The sequence below is a fragment of the Silene latifolia genome, chromosome 8 (genome assembly GCF_048544455.1).
Source record: "Silene latifolia isolate original U9 population chromosome 8, ASM4854445v1, whole genome shotgun sequence".
Lineage (NCBI taxonomy): Eukaryota > Viridiplantae > Streptophyta > Magnoliopsida > Caryophyllales > Caryophyllaceae > Silene > Silene latifolia.
Window position 1 is genome coordinate 9,547,593 of NC_133533.1, and position 16,000 is coordinate 9,563,592.

General features: G+C 34.9%; 3 protein-coding genes and 1 non-coding gene across 5 annotated transcripts; all 4 read right to left on the reverse strand.

Annotated features, from left to right (window-relative positions):
• Positions 1-1,379: 1,379 nt before the first annotated feature.
• Positions 1,380-1,471, reverse strand: LOC141598049 (small nucleolar RNA Z221/R21b). Its single transcript, XR_012523252.1, has one exon. It is a non-coding gene; the product is annotated as a small nucleolar RNA Z221/R21b (small nucleolar RNA).
• Positions 1,472-3,549: 2,078 nt separating this feature from the next.
• On the reverse strand, positions 3,550-5,944 carry LOC141594089 (putative cinnamyl alcohol dehydrogenase 1). The gene is made up of 6 exons (XM_074414286.1): positions 5,772-5,944; positions 5,223-5,336; positions 4,881-5,111; positions 4,521-4,806; positions 4,284-4,437; positions 3,550-4,094 (listed from the first exon to the last, which is right to left on the reverse strand). Exons 1-6 carry the CDS (start codon positions 5,858-5,860, stop codon positions 3,898-3,900), a joined length of 1,071 nt encoding a protein of 356 aa, XP_074270387.1. The 5' UTR covers positions 5,861-5,944; the 3' UTR covers positions 3,550-3,897.
• A 639-nt stretch (positions 5,945-6,583) lies between these two features.
• On the reverse strand, positions 6,584-8,873 carry LOC141596331 (putative cinnamyl alcohol dehydrogenase 1). Its single transcript, XM_074416452.1, has 5 exons — positions 8,545-8,873; positions 8,014-8,127; positions 7,689-7,919; positions 7,309-7,594; positions 6,584-7,203 (listed from the first exon to the last, which is right to left on the reverse strand). The coding sequence occupies exons 1-5, from the start codon at positions 8,631-8,633 to the stop codon at positions 6,856-6,858; spliced, it is 1,068 nt and encodes a 355-aa protein (XP_074272553.1). The 5' UTR covers positions 8,634-8,873; the 3' UTR covers positions 6,584-6,855.
• Positions 8,874-9,538: 665 nt separating this feature from the next.
• On the reverse strand, positions 9,539-15,729 carry LOC141596330 (putative cinnamyl alcohol dehydrogenase 1). Of its 2 annotated transcripts, none has more exons than XM_074416449.1 (7): positions 15,621-15,729; positions 12,480-12,596; positions 11,980-12,093; positions 11,646-11,876; positions 10,523-10,808; positions 10,265-10,415; positions 9,539-9,978 (listed from the first exon to the last, which is right to left on the reverse strand). In XM_074416449.1, the coding sequence occupies exons 2-7, from the start codon at positions 12,566-12,568 to the stop codon at positions 9,782-9,784; spliced, it is 1,068 nt and encodes a 355-aa protein (XP_074272550.1). In that variant the 5' UTR covers positions 12,569-12,596; positions 15,621-15,729; the 3' UTR covers positions 9,539-9,781. The 2 variants fall into 2 exon arrangements, with proteins under 2 accessions (XP_074272550.1, XP_074272551.1); XM_074416450.1 differs by having other exon boundaries at positions 12,480-12,579; positions 15,621-15,723.
• Between the last annotated feature and the right edge of the window lie 271 nt (positions 15,730-16,000).

A 16,000-nucleotide genomic window follows, 5' to 3' on the forward strand; every position in this document is an offset into this window, starting at 1 on the left:
TACCACTGGACTAACACCACTTGGTTAATCATTTATATTATTGTCATTGTATTATGTGCGTTTGTAAAACATGGACCAAGGTTAGTCTTTCATTTTGTTTATTGATTGTATTAGAGTTGAATTAATTCGAGTCTATATTAATTCTGTTGGATAACATCCAATATAAAGTTTTAATTAAAATGTTACATGTAATAATGTTGCACATGTAACATATATAGGTGAGTTAAATGAATATGAGTCATTTGTTTTTACAATTGCGTTTTTACAATTGCGTAAAACATATGAATATGATTACTTCATTCATGGACAACGAGAGAATTATAAAGGGGGAAATCCTTTGAAAATGTATCTCACAACATATATCAAACTAGCTTGGTAGAAAATAGTAAGTCGGGTTTGAGAGTGAGAGGCAGTACAACGGGTGTTTTTATACAATAATTTAGGAGGTTACTCTAGGGGTGATATTAGTAGCAATTACTAATATTACTGGAGGGTTAGAGGTAGTTGTCTTATATTATTGTGAGTTTCGAATTGGTATAATTAATTCGGGACGGTTACGTTTTGCCTTGGGTTTGACCCTAAAATATCGTCTCATCTTATTATTGCTTACATTTATTTACTTTTACGGTTTATTTGTCGGTTGGTTGTTTCCGTTGCGCATGGGAGATTGGCATTAATTTCCCAACAAATTCCGTTGCGCATGGGAGATTGGCGTTAATTTCCCAACAAATTCTTGAGACTAATTTTATTATCAAAGTCATAAGCTTCATCTTACAAATTTTTGGGACAGTATGGCTATATATCTTAGTTTATTTTAATAGTTTATTAGGTTAAACAGGTTAAGTAGATTAAAAATGACTAACTTAAAAATAAATGGGTTAAATAGTTCAAGTTGTGTTATAAGAAAACAAGGCGGGTTAGATTAGGGTTGAGACAAACAATTAGTTTATGTAATTGGGTCATGTTAGAATTCAAGTAATGGTGACTCGTTTAAAGTTGATACGGAGATGAATACGACAACCTAATATGTTTGACAGAATGACAGGTTAGCATTAATAAAACTAGATTGAAGTTTAAACTTTAACAGAAGGCAAACTTCAACTTCAATCAAATAAAATCAAACCAGAAATGAAAAACTGATAAAGTTTAAAAATCAATACAAAAGTTTTCTATAAATTTTGATAGAAACGAAGGAAAAACCATCAAAAACGAAAATAAAATCACCATAAGCAAAAACTTAATACGGTCCGCATCATGGTTCGATCCTTGTTCCTAAAACTTATTGAATCGCCATCATCTGGTTTCCTATAACCTTTGTAAGACGGTCTTATATAAAAATTTCGTAATATAAGTGTTTTAGGAATACTGTAAATAAAAGAGAGCTCAGAAAAAAAATGGGTATAAGAGAATATATCAGCATATTGATAAACATCAGAGTGGTGCATGACAATCTTCGTTCTCATCATTGCTCTTTTATTTCACATATTTTAAAAATAAATAAAATATATAGCAAACAGTTTAATAAAATATATACTATATAACAAAACGGTTTTTCTAAAACGTGCACAAAAGATAAAAAGAGGCTAGAGCTTGTATGAACATTTTGGTATGAGTATAAAAAAGTGAGGAAGACAGATCAAGAGAGGGGATGGGGAGAAAATCATGAGAGAAGAGAAATAGAGGCGTGGAGTTATAAATAGTGGTGTTAATTAAGAAGTCTTAAACCCTAATTTCATGATTAAAAGCCGTAATTAGGCTTATGGGCTTTTGTAATAATCATTTAGTTTTGGGCTACGTAACCTAAACGGCCCAATTTCATTTTGAAGCACTGTGTTATCTCACTCAATCTGACAAACAAAGGAAGTGATTGAAAGTATCCAAAGCATAAATATTACTCTATCCGGCTCAATTATTTGTATATATGAGTAGGGTTATTTCACGAGAATAATCCATACTATTACCCGTCTTCTTATAATAATCCAAACTATGTTTTAACTCATAATAAACCTATCTTTAATTACCGTCTTCTCAAATTAGACTTGGTGACCGACCACCTTTTATCCGGGTTAAATTTACATTTATTTTAGGAAAAAACCTGTTTTATTTATTTTTAACTATCTTCCCCAACCACCTCTAAGGCTCTAACCAGTAACCACCGCCCTACTCCAATTCCCCCACCCACAACTGACGACCTCACGCAAACCACCATGACACCCACAATTGAAGACCACTACTCTCCTATCCAGACACAACCTGAGCACACAACAACCAAACAAGACCCGGATCTAGCTGATTACCGTGGTGTATACGGAGAGAAGGTTTATAATCCTTCAAGTTTATGCCCATCTGAGATTTCTTACTTATTTCCGTCAAAAGGTAACATCTTTAGCAACCCTTTACCTCAAAGTCCAATCTTGGTTCCGTAGAAAATGACGGATTTTTTCAAGATGTTCAAAACAATCATAAAATTTACGGGAATGGTTGGAGTTTGGCTGGTTTTACTGATGATACTCGAAACTATATGGGTAGTCCAAATTTGGGTGGTACTTCACATTTTCAAGTACCCATTTGATTCATTTGGGCAAAAAGATGGATTTGGAGGTGCTGGTGGGGGTTGGTTCCGGGTCAAAATTACGAGGTTAACAAATTCTTCATTGTTTGTGAATCGAACACAAATCGAACTTCGAAACTATTGAAACCTCCTGAAAATTCTACTCCTGTAGGTGCAGAACCTATTTCTTTTTCAGAGAAAAGTTGCACGTACTTGGGAAGAATTTCATCAATAGTTCAGGAAATATTATTAATGAATCAGAAGAAGAGGATGTATTCATATACCTAGCAAGTAGGCTGATGGAGATAGTGTATTACTTATTAGTGGATGTAAAAATTGTTTTTGGGTTAAGAATTGAACAGAGAAGAAGATGAAGAATGTTCTTCACCTGTTACATTACCTATTATCACCCGTCAAAAAATGCACAAGTTCAATACAGGAAAAATGTGGCCATAAGTCGGATTATTCTGAGTTAAAAAATAGTTTGGATTAATATGAGAAGACGAGGCATAGTTTGAATTAATCTCGTGAAATAACCCTTATTTAATTCATTCAAATATTTATTTTCAACAATGTGTAATAAATTGCATACACAATTTTAAATTTTTAATAAGTTTTATTGTATACTTAAAAATTGTATTGATGAATGAAATTGAATTTTTTTGTGCAATTTTGGTTGAAAGTAAAAAAATTGGTTGAATTTCATTTTTTTATCAAAGTTATGGGGCGTAATTACTACATTTGTAAGTTATGGACCTAATCTCACAATTGGCTAAAGTTATGGGGGCTAATCACCATTTTCGCGATTTCCAGCCATATTTTAATTGAATTGGAAAAAATTAACGTCCATCTTTCAATTTGATTGAGAAACTAGTAGTAAGTTTGCACTTTGCTCATGTCAACCTATTTATTACCTGTTGCCTACTGCCTCAATTCAGTTCAATTCACTACATTTGACCAAATATAAGTGGACCGTGGACGTACAAGTTTTAATGCTCTCACCAAAAAAAAAATGTTTTAGTGCATGTCCTAGACTTGCATCAATGTATACTGTGACTTGTATGAGCATGGAGTTAAAATCACAAAAATGTATAGAGAAAAACAGTAAACCAAAAAATGTAAGAGTCTTTATTGAGCACAACATGAGACATTTCAGAAGAAATGCTCATGACATAAGAATAAAAAAACCTAGTACGTAATTCGAGAATGACGGTTCACAAGACGGTCTTAAGTACAAACATAACCACAAAAGAGGTAAACATAAGTTACATTCTGTGGTTATGATGTTATATTGTTTTGTGAGGTGCTCCGTATTATGGATTTTGTTTTCTGTTCTCGCGAGGATGTCATTTGAGAGAATTCTCAATGTCGATGACAAACCGGTATTTGACATCCTTCTTTAAGAGCCTTTCAATTGCTTCATTCACATACTGAATAGGAATTACTTCAACCTTGGGATATATTTTATTAACCGCGCAAAATTCCAACATTTCTTGAGCAGTTTTGGTACCACCAGTTAAACTGCCGGAGAACGTTTTCATGCCTATAACAAATTGTAGTATCAGTTCAGCTCAGTTCAGAATCCATATCAACAATTCCACAAATTGGAATCAATTCAATTTGTGTACGGACAATTCAATTATCCGAGTCTAGCCCATGAGCGCGTAGTTATCTGTTATGTCATGTATTTGTACCCAAATTCGATAAAATAGACAAGAAGTAGAAGATATACCAAATAGCAGGCTGCCAGTGCTGAATGTCACTTCTGAAGGAAAACCGCCAACCAGAGCATAAGCGCCAAACGTCTTCAAAAGCCACATGTATGGCTCAACTGGGTGATCTCCTGATGCAGTGTCTACTATGAAGTCCAGTGAATTCACTAAAGCCTGCAATAAGCATTCAACCATTAACGACAACTGTCAGAACGCGTACGTGAAGCAACTGCCAATTCGGAGTAATCTATATTTACCTTCATTTGTTGTTCATCAGATGAAAGAACAAAATTGTCAGCACCTAGTACAGTCAGGGCTTCGTCTTTCTTCGACATGCTTGTGCTAAAGACCGTGACTTTTAGGCCGAAGGCCTTACCGAATAATACAGCCATATGCCCTAGGCCACCAAGGCCAATCACTCCGAGACTTTTACCGGGCTGGTTCATGTTATGGCGCATCATGGGCGAATACACAGTAATTCCAGCACATAATAAGGGTGCTGCTAAATGTGAGGGAAGGCCGTCAGGGATCTTGTAACAGTACCTGATAATTCAGTTCCAACTCGAACATCATTCAACTCGAACTAGAGGGAAACTTAGTTTAAATAAATAACCGACCTTTCATGAACAACGATGGAGATAGAGTAACCTCCTTTCGTGACTGTACCATCTGCGTCAACTCCATTGAATGTATAAACTGCCCCTTTCACACAACCGACCTCCATTCCCTCATCACAATATTCACAATCTCTGCATGAATTCACAAAAGTTCCAACTCCTACAAGATCCCCTACCTTGAAGCGATGAACATTTGTCCCGACCTCTTTTACTGTTCCGACAATCTCATGACTACACACCGGCCAACATATACAGAAATTAGTAATTTGGAAAAGAAATACGATGAAAAGACTAACAGCAAGGCCACTTAAATTAGTACTCCGAAATGACATAGAAACATACCCTGGCACAACAGGGTACTTGGAGTCTTTATGTACGTTCCTCGTCCAGACTACATCAGCGTTGCATATTCCACAGTGCGTAATCTTAATGGAAACATCATCATTTGCAACAACCCTGGAATCAACTAGCGATAAGTTTAATGCAACTTAATACAGGCAAAATTATTCGAGCATTATTCTTTTTATGGAGAAGAAATCAAATACAGTAGCAGAAAAATGAGGGAAATTTACGACATTCAACTGTATTTAATAAAATTAAAGAGTAGTCTAATGGAAACAGGTATTCTAATGCAAAACCCAGCCAAAGATTAACAACATTGGAGACTGGTATTTACTGCAAAAACGAGTGGCAGAAAACAATGGAAATTTAACAGCATTCAACTGTATTCGATGAAATTAAAGCGTAGTCTATTGGAGACAGGTATTCTAACGCAAAAACCAGGCGAAGATTTCACATTACTATCCTCACATGGTACTCCTTACTCCTCACATTGGTGTTCTAATGAAAACAAGGACTGTATTAGAAGAATGCACATTTATATAACCATACCTTCGACTAAACTCAATAGGTGAAAGAACTCCGGATGGATCTCTGGCTGCCCATCCGATACAATTTGCAAGTGAAGTTTCGGAACTCATGCTCAACTATTCTGTTTTACAGTGCATTGCTTATTAATTGCTAATCTATATTTATAATTAATTTTGAAGACCGATTCAAAAAGTGAAATGTTAATTAATAGGATGGTCAAAAATTCACCCTTGCCTAGGTAAGTGCTGACATGTACACACTCTTGACTAATTTGGATTTATAATAATAGATGTTGTTTTCTGAATGTTCTTGATTTCACCCAGTCTTCAGAAACTTCTTCACTGGGATTTTCTTCAATCACTGTCAGTATACAAAATTTCTTCGACTCCATTCTGATCAGAATGAAGCTTCCTTCTATGATCAATAATTTTCCGAATATAATTAAGGTGCTTTCGTTCAGCTATCCTATTATAGAAATATCTTGAACTGCAATCGTCCGGGTTAATATGGGTTATCTTAGCGCGCTGTGCTAGAGCACGTATTTCAGCTGTTTTAAGGAAAATGAATTCTTTTTTATATTTAGAATTATATTCTTTTAAACTTGATATGAACTATATTTAATAAAAATAATACTATTAAAAAAAAAATTGCTCATTAAATGTAATCCTAAAATAGAAAGGACAACAAAAGAATGAGACACACCAAAATGGAATAGCACAACAAATGCATAATCTAGACGTTTATTTACAACATCGAATGTATATTTCAACTTGTATGAGCATGAAGGTGAAATCAAGGAATATATAGTAGGAACTTGGTAGAAAGAAAAACAGTAAAACAAAGTGATACAGCACCATTTTATTATCCCATTGTTGGTCGAAAAATAAGGAAGGATCAAATTGCATGAGTGATCATTGAGCACAACATGAAACCTTTCAGAACAAAAGTTCTTTGCAATTTGAAGCTGAAAACAATCATAGGCGGTTTTGAGACCGTCTAAACACCAATACAAACTCAAAAATAAACACGAAATGTAAATACGATGTACATTAGTTTCCTATGGTGTTTTTAGCGTATAATGGGTTTTTTTCTTCCAATGAGAATATCAATTAAGAGAGTTCTCAATGTCGATGACAAACCGGTATTTGACATCTCTGTTTAAAAGCCTTTCAATTGCTTCGTTTGCATATTGAATAGGAATAATTTCCACCTTGGGATATATTTTATTAGCAGCGCAAAATTCCAACATTTCTTGAGTCGTTTTGGTACCACCAACTATGCTGCCGGAGAACGTTTTCATGCCTATTGAAAGGCTGGCAGGACTGAATTTTATTTCTGAAGGGAAGCCGACCAGAGCATAAGCGCCATATGTCTTCAAAAGCCACATGTATGGCTCAATTGGGTGATCTCCCGATGCAGTGTCTACTATGAAGTCGAGTGAGTTAGCTAGAGCCTGCACCAAACATTCAACCATTACCGGGAACTGTCAGAAACCATAAGTACAGGAACAGGCAAGTCGGAGTAAACTTACTGTAAAGTTGGACAGGGAAATATTTACCTTCATTTGTTGTTCATCAGACGAAAGAACAAAATTGTCAGCACCGAGTAAATTCAGGGCTTCGTCTTTCTTTGATATGCTTGTGCTTAACACCGTGACTTTAAGCCCAAATGCTTTACCGAACAATACAGCCATATGCCCAAGGCCACCAAGACCAATCACCCCAAGACTTTTACCAGGCTGGTTCATGTTATGACGCATCATGGGCGTATAAACAGTAATTCCAGCACATAATAAGGGTGCTGCTAAATGTGAGGGAAGGTTGTCAGGAATCTTGTAGCAATACCTAAGAATACAATTGACAAGAATTTAACTTTCCGAGTAGAAGCTCAGTAACTATAAGATGACTTTGATAAGAACATTATTTTAAGAAAACCGACCTTTCATGAACAACGATAGAAGTAGAGTAACCTCCTTTCGTGACTGTACCATCTGTGTCGACTCCATTGAATGTATAAACTGCCCCTTTAACACAATTTATCTCCATCCCATCATCGCAATATTCACAATCTCTGCATGAATTCACATAGGTTCCAACTCCAACATGGTCCCCGACTTTGAAGCGATGAACATTTGGGCCGACCTCTTTTACTGTTCCTACAATCTCATGACTACACACCAAGCAAGATATACAGAAAAAAGTAAATTAAAGGAAAAAAAAATGCGAAGTCTAAAATAATTATTATTTCAAAATGGCTTACATACCCGGGTACAACAGGGTACTTGGCGTCATTATGCAAGTTCCTTGTCCAGGCTACATCAGCATAGCATACTCCACAGTGTGTAATCTTAATGGATACGTCATCATTCGCAACAATCCTGGATTCAACGAGCGATTAAGTTTTAGGTAACCCAAAACAATAAGTAATTATTAAAGTATTCCTCTAATATAGGAGAAATCAAATACAGTGGCAGAGAATAGCAGAAAATCAACAGCATTCAACTGTTTTCAATAAAAACAAGTACTCGGTTGGAAAGGAGTATTTTAATTATGCAAAAACGAGCAGAAGCCTTTATGTTACAGTTCTCAGATGTATTTGTTTACATCCCATTTTATCATATCTGACTTCAATACTAAGAGATAATCAACATTGTGTCCCAACTTACGGGCCATAGAAGTAAAATGAGGACAGTCATAAACTTGCGAAATGAATCATCAATGAAGTAACAACAGTGAACTACCAATGCTGTTCTAATGAAACACGGACTACAAGAATGAATATAATTTCAGGATACCTTCGATTAAATTCGATAGGTGAAAGAACTCCGGATGGATCTCTGGCTGCCCATCCGATACAGTTTGCAGGTGAAGTTTCAGAACTCATGCTCAGTTATACTGTTCAGTATCAGTACCTGTATCAGGATTCAGATAATATTTAAACAGCAACCAAAACTCTACAGAATCACAGCTATAGAACATGTGTATTAGGTATAAAACCGTTTATTGAACTTCAACCGTAAGTTTAAACTTTTAGCTGGAATAATTTTCGCATGGTATCAGAGTCTCGATAACGCGTGGAAGCACATAAATAAAGTGAACATGTGCTATATAATAAGTATATACTATATAATATAAAGAATATGAGCCACAACCTGATTTTTTAAATTGTTTTAAAGTGCGTTGCTTATTAATGGCTAATCTATATATAGTTGATTATTAAGAGAAGATTCAAAAACTGAGATGTTGACAATGTTCAAAAATTCAGCATTGCCTAGGTAAGTGCTGACATCACTAGTTTTGGGTGCCCAACTCGGTTCAAGTCTTCAGAATCGTCATATTTTTATACCGGTGATCATTGTTTTAAGGAAGACGAATTCTTTTTTATAATTACAAATTATATTATTTTACTTTTGATATCGTTTAAAATGTCATATGACCTACAAATATAACTAATAAAAACAATACTCGTACTTCTGCGGAGAAAAGTTAACATTTGGTTTAAAGTGACATATATATCGTAATTTTGAAATTTATACTTACATCAACACACACTTAAAACACTGAAGTAGTCATTGTTGTGTGTATTGTTGTTTCTTCGTACTCGGACTTCTAACGTGTTAATTTGGTTAATGAGCCATTGACAGTATTTGATGAATACATAACATTTGTGTTGAAAATGTTCCAAAAAGGTGACCAACAGTTTTAACACCATCAAATTTATGTCGCGACATGTATGATCATATAGTCATATACAGTAGGAATTTAGTAGGAAAAAAAAAACAGGAGAACAAAGTGAAACACAACCATTTTATCATCCCATTGCTGGTCGAAAAATAAGGAAGGAACAACGTGTACTGAGCACGACAAAAAACCTTTCAGACGAAAAGTTCTTGCAATTTGAAGCAGAAAACAATGATAGGCGGTTTTGAGACCGTCTTATGTGTACTCAGGCCAACTATCAACACCAATACAGACACCAAAATGAACACAGGTGTTTTTAGCGTATAATTGGTTTGTTTTCCAACTAGGGCATCAATTAAGAGAGTTCTCAATGTCGATGACAAACCGGTATTTGACATCCCTGTTTAAGAGCCTTTCAATTGCTTCATTTGCATACTGAATAGGAATAATTTCCACCTTAGGATATATTTTCTTAGCAGCGCAAAATTCCAACATTTCTTGAGTCGTTTTGGTACCACCAGTTATGCTGCCGGAGAACGTTTTCATACCTACAAAAGGTCTAGGTATCAGTTCACATACTATAACAGGGACAAACACAACATCACATACGCGACAATTTCACATATGAAACCGACCCAAATACTTAATATTTCTCATTAATTTATCGTGTTTATATTTGCACTTTTGCAATATCAAGCCTCTATACGTTTTGTAAGCTTTCAAAATAGTTTAGAAACTTATTTTGAACACGTCCTGATGTCGTTACTTGTACCCAAATCCGAGAAACACAGAACCCAAGTGTTTTTATCACATCAGTTGATTTCACAGACATACCTAATGAAAGGCTAGCAGGACTGAATTTTATTTCTGAAGGGAAGCCGACCAGAGCATAAGCGCCAAATGTCTTCAAAAGCCACATGTATGGCTCAATCGGGTGATCTCCTGATGCAGTGTCTACTATGAAGTCCAGTGACTTTGCTAGAGCCTGCACCAAACATTCAACCATTACCGGGAACTGTCAGAGACCATAAGTACAGGAACAGGCAAGTCGGAGTAACCTATTGTAAAATTGATGGACAAGGAAATAATTACCTTCATTTGATGCTCATCAGATGACAGAACAAAATTGTCAGCACCTAGTACACTCAAGGCTTCGTCTTTCTTAGACATGCTTGTGCTAAAGACAGTGACTTTAAGCCCGAAGGCCTTACCGAACATTACAGCCATATGCCCAAGGCCACCAAGGCCAATCACCCCAAGACTTTTACCAGGCTGGTTCATGTTATGGCGCATCATGGGCGTATAAACAGTAATTCCAGCACATAATAAGGGTGCCGCTAAATGTGAGGGAAGGTTGTCAGGAATCTTGTAACAGTACCTGAGAATTCAATTGACAAGAATTTAACTTTCCGAGTAGAAGCAATTCAACTCCAACATCATTCAAATCAATAATAGTAATAATTGATCCAACTCCTGTTGTATAACCTTAACTCCTAAAGTGGATGCATTGTTAGCATTCTACCCTTGCTCTATATCCGTTGGAAGTTGATGTAATTTGTTTGACAGTTGGTTTTAATATACCTACATTTCACCAAAAAAACCTGAACTCCTAAACTCGTTATTTTTATGCTGTAATTCCAACTATTATACAAAACTGACGATAAATCTGATTATCAACATAATACACGATTTTAGAAATGAAATGTTGGTAGGAACACAGCAAGCCGAGGCCAACTGATTATTGTATCTTTTAGAAATGAAATGTTGGTAGGAAAGCTAAAACACTATTTTGGACTGCCTATATGACCGAAAACAAAAATATTCGAAGACAGTAGCTAATTAATACTTCGTGTTTGAAAATGCCTAGATTATACATCCACCATATACTGAATCAATCTGAAATGCCTTCACTGTCAGCAAGGCTAAGGATGTCAATATTGGTAATCTTACGAAGAATATATACAGCTGTGATGATGGCTATGCAGTATGCACTCTATGCAGTACAGGAAGTGTTGATGAATGAAATGAAACCGGCACAACGCTGAAAGCATTTAACAGCCATCTAATCTGTTGTTTTTCTTACGAGGGAACATAAACATAATGCAGCATTTGAATAAAAATACAGTGAATCTTCAAGACCCAATCAAAGTCCATTTTAATTAAGGTCTAACTATAAGATGAATTTGGTAGAAACATTATTTTAAAAAATACCGACCTTTCATGAACAACAATGGAGGTTGAGTAACCTCCTTTTGTGACTGTACCATCTGTGTCCACTCCATTGAATGTAAAAACGGACCCTTTCACACAACTGACCTCCATCCCGTCATTGCAATATTCACAATCTCTGCATGAATTCACATAAGTTCCAACTCCAACATGATCCCCGACTTTGAAGCGATGAACATTTGGCCCCACCTCTTTTACTGTGCCTACAATCTCATGACTTCACACAAAACAAGACATATAGAAATAAGTAATTACGAAAAGAGGAAAAAAAATGCAAAGTCTAACGCGAAAGCCACTAAAATTCTTTATTCAATACATACCCTGGCACAACAGGGTACTTGGCATCTTTGTGCAAGTTCCTTGTCCAGATTACATCAGCATAGCAGACCCCACAGTGCGTAATCTTAATGGAAACGTCATCATCTGCAACAATCCTGTATTCAACGAGCAATTAGATTTAACGCAACCCAAAACAATAAGTAATTATTAGAGCATTCCTCTCAACGAGGACAAATCAAATACAGTGGCAGAGAACAGCAGTAAACTAATAACATTCAACTGTATTCATTAAAATTAAGTACTCTATTGGAATGGAGTCTTCCAATGCAAAAACGATCAGAAGCCTTTATGCTACCGTTCTCAGATATATTTGCTTACATCCCATTTTATCAACATTGTGTCCCAGCTTACGGACCATAAAAGTAAAATGAGGGCAGTCATAAACTCCCGAAATGAACCATCAATGAAGAAACAACAGTGAATCACCAATGCTATTCTAATGAAACAAGGTCTACAGGAATGCATAATTATTTCAGCATACCTTCGATTAAACTCGATAGGTGAAAGAACACCGGATGGATCTCTGGCTGCCCATCCGCGACAATTTGCAGGTGAAGTTTCAGAACTCATGCTCAACTATTCTGTTCAGTGTCAGTACCTACATCAGTTGACTCCATTTCATCATTCAATGAAATTTCAAAACTTGCAAATCTCGGAAATTCTACTGTTCCATTTATTCAACTGCGAACAGTAGAATTACTGAGATTTAATCAAAGATAATCACAACTCACAAAAAGCATCTTAATTCATATACTCCTTACTTAAAGAGCAAGCAAATCTCAGTCCTACTGTTAACTGTGAGTCTGGTGACTGGTATAAAAAGGTCGTACATGTGAGACCAACCCAAATCCTTGTATATTTCTCGGGTTCATTACGCGTAAATTACCATCATGGTAATGGATCAAATTGACAAATAAATCCACCATTCGGGACATGATCAAATATAATGAACAGTAAAACCTGATTTTTCTTTAACAATTCTATACCCAATCCCCCAAATAATTCTACATAATAAAATTGCATTCTAATCTATAAAACTAACCAAAAAAAAAAAAAAAACAAATCTTTAAACTGTTCATATAAAACTAGTTGAGATCCCGTGCTAAAGCACGGTATTTATAAGGGTTAAATTAATTGAGCTTTTATTTTTACATAAATGAGTTGTAGTTATAATAGTATGTTGTAATGTACTGATTATAATGTTAGTAATATTATAAAAAAAAGTTTATTATTCAAAGGACTTTTAGATTAAGTTATTTTTGTGTGAACCTATTTTTATTATTAAAAATAATGATAGCTGACAATGATGGAATAACATAATCTAATATAGAGTCAGTACTATGTTATTATAAAGCGCATATTGACCTTATAACCCGAAAACATATATAAACAGTATATGACACATCTAGAAGGACGATTTACAAACAATTAAAAATACTATTTACCCCTATATTCTTTTTTCTTTTATTTTTAATAGGAAAAATTAGAATTATTGATTCTTACTCCCAGATCTTTTTATGAAAAGAATATATAAAAAAACACAAAATTACAATAATAATATCACATTTTTATATTGGACATTAAAACATGTTAATTAAAATGGTCTTGGTAACCAAGTAGTGTTAGTCCAGTGCTAGCTGGGTTAAACCTTGAAACTTGCAGAAATGCAAGAGTTGAGAGGTCCCTGGTTCGACTACCAGCTGGGGCCATGATCACTTGTCAACTGCAGCCCCCGAAAGGGGTGGCTTACATGGTCCATGTGGTGGTGCGGGAATGCATGGGCCCGGGGGGGATTCAACCCCCTCGTCATAAAATAAAATAAAATGGCCTTGGTATCCTATAAGATTTTGGAGATTTTATTTGTATTAATTATACTCTTTATTTATACTCTATAATCTATATTATTCTTTATACAAACACTATAATGTTTGGAGCCAGAACTTTTCTGTGTATAGAAATATAGGATACTGAATATTTTATTTGTGGCAAAGATTGCGCCTATAGGTATGGAAATTCTATTATTATTATTAAATAAGGTAGTATTAATATAAAATATCACTGTTTGGGGCCTACCGAGTTTCTTGTTTTACAGAAAAAATTATACTTACACGTTGAATTTTTCGTTGGCCCACTAATGTATTGAATTGTAGTGAATTAAGTTGACAAAAAAAATAGGCCCACTTATAGGATAATGCATTTAGGCGGGAAAAATATTGAATTTTCTTATTCTTTTAGTTATCGGGGGATTCTAAAACATGGGTTTTGCTCACTACAGTGCAACATTACATACAGGGGCGGATCTAGGCAATGGGTTATATAGGCTTCAGCCCTACATAAATTTTGGTTAAGTAGAATTTACTTTGTTAAAATATCAGTGTTCTAGAGTGTCACAGGTGGTCAGATGGAAGTTTTAAGGAGTTTTTTAATTCAGTAGGGCGTGGGTTCAAACCCCCCTTACAACATTTTTGTGATTTTTTTATACTCCATTATTTTGTATTGTAGTAAAGGTGTTAATTGGACCTAAATACGTAACAATGCAAGTATGGTTACATTGGGTTGCTAATATTTTATTTTCACGCTTTATACTAAATTTCGAATTATATTTTAGTGAATCTTAAACATGTTTAAAGTAAAACTCTATTTCATAGTAACCCAAATATATATCGTTAAGTTATCAAAAGAAAAAGAATATATACGATCCTTCAAAATTGTTACTCCCTCACTCTCTCTAAAATTCTCTCTAAAAAAATTCTCTCTAAAAAACTCTAGCCTCCATCAAATTATACAAGGGGCTCCATCGATTATCAATCGATCGATGGTAAGCCCCAAAATTGTTTCAAATTTTAATCAATTGTATGCATACCTATTTTCTATTCAATAAGTGTCTCCCTTTTGGTGAGAATCGTTTTTCCATCCCTTATTTCGGGGGTTTTCCATTTATTCGTGGTTTTAGTTTCATCGGTAATATAGTTAGGAGTAGTTCGTTGATGGTTTGCAGCGTGTTTTTTCAAAGGGTAAAAGTGATTTGTCAACGATCTTTGGAACCAGTCAGAGGTAAATTTTATCTCATAAATCAAACGAATGATCCCCTCAAAAGCTACATGAAGATAGCGATAATAGGACGAGCCGAATTGTCAGATGCTGTTTTGAGATCCCTATTTTATAAGAAAATTATTTTTCTTTGGTTTCCATTAGATTTGTTTTCGATTATAGTTATTCTTTGTAAGTACCGTATGGCATTCTATTAATGAATTGTTCTTTTCTCAAAAAAAATATATATATATATATTGTTAGGTTGGGAAGTTAGTTTTTCTTGGTATTTTATATTTTGTAAGTAGCATATACTCCGTATAAGTGATCGTATGTACGATACAAAACATGCTCATAAGCTGAAAATACCTTATATTTATGTAAAAAATTGCTCCTAGGAACTAAAAAAAAAAAAAGCTTGTCGGTTTTTAGTAAAATTTAGCCCTATGTAAATTCAAATCCTGGCTCCGCCCCTGATTACAAATGAGAAAACTCAACATACCCATGATTTGTAATACAGTATACAAACATATGAAGCAATTAACAGATTGAAATTAATAAGAATTTGCAATCAAAAGAATTACAAGCAAACCTTAAGGCTTTTTGTTGGTTGTTTTTCCTTAGTTTGGTAGAGGAAAGTACAAATTTTGTAGTACATTGTGTATTATTCTGGGTGGTGTATTTATAGTTGGATTGTGAAGAGAGTGATCCAAATAGTGATTGCCTGATTGGTTCATTTAATACGATGGTCAATTATTCAACATTGCCGACGTATGGTCAATTATTCAACATTGCCGACGTAAGTGGGGAAGTGGGGATTGACCTCATAACTTTATGCAATTGTGAAATTAACCCCCATAACTTTCAATTGGAGTGATTTGGCCCCGTAACTTACATAATAAGTGAAATTAAACCCCTTTGTCAAAATCTCACGAAAAATTCAATTTATCATATCACAAAAGTAAAAATGGT

Excerpts from the sequence above, each read along its gene's own strand:
- LOC141596331 (XM_074416452.1), bottom strand. The coding sequence starts at position 8,633 with ATGAGTTCTGAAACTTCACCTGCAAACTGTATCGGATGGGCAGCCAGA. Across the intron at positions 8,128-8,544 it reads CCTATCGAATTTAATCGAAG|GATTGTTGCGAATGATGACG; the intron begins GTATCCTGAAAT and ends CGTTGAATCCAG. Across the intron at positions 7,204-7,308 it reads CTGATGAACAACAAATGAAG|GCTCTAGCTAACTCACTCGA; the intron begins GTAAATATTTCC and ends TGTTTGGTGCAG.
- LOC141596330 (XM_074416449.1), bottom strand. The coding sequence starts at position 12,568 with ATGAGTTCTGAAACTTCACCTGCAAATTGTCGCGGATGGGCAGCCAGA. Across the intron at positions 12,094-12,479 it reads CCTATCGAGTTTAATCGAAG|GATTGTTGCAGATGATGACG; the intron begins GTATGCTGAAAT and ends CGTTGAATACAG. Across the intron at positions 10,809-11,645 it reads TCCATTGTTGTTCATGAAAG|GTACTGTTACAAGATTCCTG; the intron begins GTCGGTATTTTT and ends TTGAATTCTCAG.
- LOC141594089 (XM_074414286.1), bottom strand. The coding sequence starts at position 5,860 with ATGAGTTCCGAAACTTCACTTGCAAATTGTATCGGATGGGCAGCCAGA. Across the intron at positions 4,438-4,520 it reads CTGATGAACAACAAATGAAG|GCTTTAGTGAATTCACTGGA; the intron begins GTAAATATAGAT and ends TGCTTATTGCAG. Across the intron at positions 4,095-4,283 it reads CACTGGCAGCCTGCTATTTG|GCATGAAAACGTTCTCCGGC; the intron begins GTATATCTTCTA and ends AATTTGTTATAG.